This window comes from Protomyctophum parallelum (assembly GCF_964188405.1).
Source record: "Protomyctophum parallelum genome assembly, chromosome: 23".
Lineage (NCBI taxonomy): Eukaryota > Metazoa > Chordata > Actinopteri > Myctophiformes > Myctophidae > Protomyctophum > Protomyctophum parallelum.
This window is the reverse complement of record NC_139715.1, coordinates 25839639-25845178: the sequence shown is the minus strand read 5'-3', so window position 1 is coordinate 25845178 and position 5540 is coordinate 25839639. Positions and strand designations below refer to the sequence as shown.

At 45.4% G+C, this 5540-nt stretch overlaps 1 protein-coding gene across 1 annotated transcript in view; it reads left to right on the top strand.

Moving 5' to 3' along the window:
- Nucleotides 1-4507, top strand: part of LOC310853969 (protein EFR3 homolog B-like) — a gene marked incomplete at both ends in the record, with an annotated part of 9271 nt that extends 4764 nt beyond the window's left edge. Inside the window, 4 exons of the mRNA XM_083758445.1 lie at nt 2347-2435; nt 2772-2820; nt 3802-3905; nt 4358-4507. Of these exons, the coding sequence (XP_083614571.1) occupies nt 2347-2435; nt 2772-2820; nt 3802-3905; nt 4358-4507 (392 nt within the window). The remainder of the gene's footprint in view (nt 1-2346; nt 2436-2771; nt 2821-3801; nt 3906-4357) is intronic.
- Between the last annotated feature and the right edge of the window lie 1033 nt (nt 4508-5540).

The following is a 5540-nucleotide window of genomic DNA, read 5'->3' as shown; positions in this document are numbered from 1 at the left end:
ACACACACCACACATCACAGGTACACGCACACACACACACACACACACACACCACACATCACAGGTACACGCACGCACACACACACCACACATCACAGGTACACGCACACACACACACACACCACACATCACAGGTACACGCACACACACACACACACACACACACCACACATCACAGGTACACGCACACACATACACACATAACAGGTACACGCACACAGATACACACCACACATCACAGGTACACGCACATACACACACACCACACATCACAGGTATACACGCACACACATACACACATACACACATCACAGGTACACGCGCACACACACACACACACACCACACATAACAGGTACACGCACATACACACACACCACACATCACAGGTATACACGCACACACATACACACCACACATAACAGGTACACACACACACACATACACACCACACATAACAGGTACACACACACACATACACACCACACATAACAGGTACACGCACACACATACACACCACACATCACAGGTACACGCACACACATACACACCACACATCACAGGTACACGCACACACATACACACCACACATCACAGGTGCACGCACACACACACACGCCACACATCACAGGTACACGCACACACACACACACCACACATCACAGGTACACGCACACACACACGCCACACATCACAGGTACACACACACACACACACACACACCACACATCACAGGTACACGCACACACATACACACCACACATCAAAGGTACACGCACACACACACACGCCACACATCACAGGTACACGCACACACATACACACCACACATCACAGGTACACGCACACACACACACACCACACATCACACGCACACACACACACACACCACACATAACAGGTACACGCACGCACATACACACCACACATAACAGGTACGCGCACACACATACACACCACACATAACAGGTACACGCACGCACATACACACCACACATAACAGGTACACGCACACACATACACACCACACATAACAGGTACACACACACACATACACATACACACATAACAGGTACACGCACACACATACACACCACACATAACAGGTACACGCACACACACACACACACACACCACACATCACAGGTACACGCACACACATACACACCACACATCACAGGTACACGCACACACATACACACCACACATAACAGGTACACACACACACATACACATACACACATCACAGGTACACGCACACACATACACACCACACATCACAGGTATACACGCACACACATACACACCACACATCACAGGTATACACGCACACACATACACACCACACATACCAGGTACACGCACACACATACACACCACACCACACATACAGTAACAGGTACACGCACACACATACACACCACACCACACATACAGTAACAGGTACACGCACACACATACACACCACACATAACAGGTACACGCACGCACGCGCATACACACCACACATAACAGGTACACGCACACACATACACACCACACATCACAGGTATATGCGCACGCACATACACACCACACATCACAGGTACACGCACGCACGCACGCACACACGCCATTTCTCCCTATGCCCAGCTCCGTGTGTGTTTGTGTGAGTCACATAGCGATGATTCGATTGGCTGATCGTCACCCCATATAGCAACGATTTGATTGGCCCGAGCAAAGTATAGCCTATACACACATTGAGGATAAAAAGTGAAGACGCATATTGCGATTGGCCGGAATGTGATGATGTCATGTGTGTATGATGACAAGATCAGCGCCCCTTAGCAATCAGGGGTTCAGAGTCTTTCTTGCTCAAGGACACTTCGACACTAACTCTGGGGGAGCCCACCCACATAAGTTCGAACTGGCAACCTTACGGTTCCCATTCGGCCACTCTACCCCTGAGTCACCGTCGCCTTATTGCTATTACATGTATTAACATGTACTATTACATGTATTTACATGTACTAATACATGTATTAACCCATTCTGGGCCGGATCCCCTTTTAGTGTTAACATTACGCTATGCTTTAGCTATTGAAAAATAGCAGATCTACAAGCTCGTATCGCGCCACCGAGTGGTGCGCTACGAGCGGCGCGCTACGAGCTTGTAGGTCAGCTATTTTTTTTTAAATCGAAGAACGGCTGACATAGAAACATAGCTTTTTCAGAAAACTGTCAGGATGTAGAAGAACATTTTTTGAATCTGATCTCAGGTCAGAATGGGTTAACATATACTAATACATGTATTAACATGTACTGTATTACATGTATTCACAGTGCTGTGTGTGTTTTCCGGTGACAGATGAGGACCATCCCGGGAGGAGGATGAGTGTTGTGGACGCTGTGTCCGTTCAGATGGACCTGAACGCCTACAGTCACCACACTGCACAGGTAGGGGTGTGTGTGTGTGTGTGTGTGTGTGTGTGTGTGTGTGTGTGTGTGTGTGTGTGTGTGTGTGTGTGTGTGTGTGTGTGTGTGTGTGTGTGTGTGTGTGTGTGTGTGTGTGTGTGTGTGTGTGTGTGTGTGTGTGTGTGTGTGTGTGTGTGTGTGTGTGTGTGTGTGTGTGTGTGTGTGTGTGTGTGTGTGCGTGTGCGTGCGTGTGCGAGCGTGCATGAGAGACATTGATGACTGAGGACACTCTTGTAAACTTTGCAGCCACTTTACTCTGTCTGTCTGTCTCTCTCTCTCTCTCTCTCTCTCTCTCTCTCTCTCTCTCTCTCTCTCCAGAAGTCTCAAACAGAGCAGATAACATTTGAGACATTAAAAAATGCAATTTGTGAGTATTATTATTATTATTATTAAGCACACATTTTGTTATCAATCAAGTGATTATATGTATGATGGCTTCAGTTAGATCAGTTTATAGTTCTATAATGATAACTGTTTGTCTGATTTCTGTTTGATTCAGTTCAAAGGATCCTTTATTGACATTATGAGGAAAACAGACGTTTGCATTGCCAAAGCTAAAGTAGAACAACACAATCGAAACAAAACAATGTATAACAATGTCAATAAAGACTATTGTCCAACCCCAAACTAGGAACCTATACAGCTCATTCTCATAAGTGCATTTATAGCTGCATTTCATGATGGAAGGAAGGAGCGAGCCCTAATACTTCCAGAATCGGGTCTCCTTTTTTGAGTCTCCATATGCCTGTGACTCCACCTTCCTCCGTGAACCCATGAAGAGTAGCCACAGCGACATCTATACTGCCAAACACGGATGGATGAACAGATCCCTTCAGCAGCCTGTCAGCAAATGAACTGGTCTGTAACCAGCCAGAAACAAAGAGACACAGATGAAGCAAAATCTAACGGTCATCAAGAGTTTGCCAAGAATGTAAAGACACCGAGTTACACAGGAAAGAAAAGCCACATCTGCAAACACTGTCACAAGAGTTTCAGTTGTTTAGGTTCCTTGGTGAGACATCAGCGTATCCACACTGGAGAAACACCTTACCACTATAAAGACTGACAAGAGTTTCACTCAGTCAAGTCATCTGCAGGCACACCAGCGTATCCACACTGGAGAAACACCTTACCACTGTAAAGACTGTGAACTGTGTTTCACTCAGTCAAGTCACCTGCAGGCACACCAGCGTATCACTGGAGAAAAACCTTACCACTGTAAAGACTGACAAGAGTTCCACTCAGTGCTAAATATGACCCCATATGACCAAATAAGGGCCCATGCTTTTCTGACTTCTCTCTCTCTCTCTCTCTGCCTCTCTCTTCCTCTCTCTCTCTCTCTCTCTAGGTGACAGTGTAATGGTGGAGGAGCAGAAGGAAAGGAGACGTCAGCTGATGGAGAGGTTCCAGAAGGCTCCCTTTGAGGAGATCGCTGCTCACTGTGGCGCCAGGGTCAGTGCTGCTTTCACCCAGCAGAGGGTGCTGTTGTGTCACATTGTCAGTGCTGCTTTCACCCAGCAGAGGGTGCTGTGTGTCACATTGTCAGTGCTGCACTGTGTGTGTGTGTGTCCCAAACTATGGGTTCTGGTACACATTTTAATATCTAATACATATAATATTGTTATTATTGCTACTTTCATCACTTCCTTTCCTAGTTATTAAAAATATATATAATGAATCGATCCCTGTGGGCTCCCCCAGAGTTAGTGTCCAAGTGTCCTTGAGCAAGACTCTGAACCCCTCATCTCTCTGTGTCATGTCTCTCTCTCTCTCTCTCTCTCTCTCTCTCTCTCTCTCTGTGTCATGTCTATGTCTCTCTCTCTCTCTCTCTCTGTGTCATGTCTATGTCTCTCTCTCTCTCTCTCTCTCTCTCTCTCTGTGTCATGTCTATGTCTCTCTCTCAGTCGTGTATCTTACAGAGTAAACTGGATGAGATCTTCGAGTCCACCATCAGGCCGCCGCCCTCGCCCTCAGGCTCCGCCTCCCTGGGACAGGCCCCGCCCCGTTCCATCCCCCTCTACGAGATGAAGTTCCCTGACCTGTGTGTCTATTAGACGCATGCACGCACGCACACACACACACACACACACACACACACACACACACACACACACACACACACACACACACACACACACACACACACACACACACACACACACACACACACACACACACACACTGAGACTGAATGTATGATAATAAAATATATGATAATGCATTATGAAATCATGAAAGCTTTTTAACCCATTCTGACCTGAGATCAGATTCTAAAAAATGTCTTCGACATCCTGACAGTTTTCTGTAAAAAGCTATGTTTCTGTTTCAGTCGTTCTTCGATTTTTCAAAAAATAGCAGACCTACAAGCTCTTAGCGCGCCACTCGGTGGCGCGATATGAGGTTGTAGATCTGCTATTTGTAGATATGGGACAATATGGAGCCCTGAGGTGGTTTTAACCCATTTAGACCTAATGATTATAAAAAAATGTCGTCAAAGGTTTTCTGTAAAACCTGTTTCTATGTCAATGTTGTGCAACCTTTTTCACGTCAAGGACCCCAGAATTATCTATATTTGGCTGCGGAAAATACCAACCTGTTATAAAGCATTTATAAACATTTATAAGCAGTTTGTAGATGAGTAATAATCATGAACAGACTGTTTGTTGACATCCGTAAATATTTACTATAACTATATGTGAATAGTTTACTACTTACTAATACCTTACTGATAACTTATACATGATGTTTAAAGGTATATTCAGTGATTTCACTTAATTCAAATATCACTTATTTTTTTGTTTTGTTGTGATAATCCTCCCTACTATAGAGTGTGCTGGCCATATAAGGAGTTCCTCCCTGTCCCCAGTTAACCCCTGGGGGTCAAAAAACCTTAGGTTTCATTTTTGACTCTCTATCCTGATTGGACGAAAGGCTGGGTCCCACAGCCAAAAACGAAACCTAAGGTTTTTTGACCCTCCCTCACCCCAAGAAGCAAAGATTTGAGTTAAAAACATTTGCTCTGAATGAATATATATTCAATGATTTGCACCACATTCTCACGATTACAAGCTCGTCACGCGGCACCAG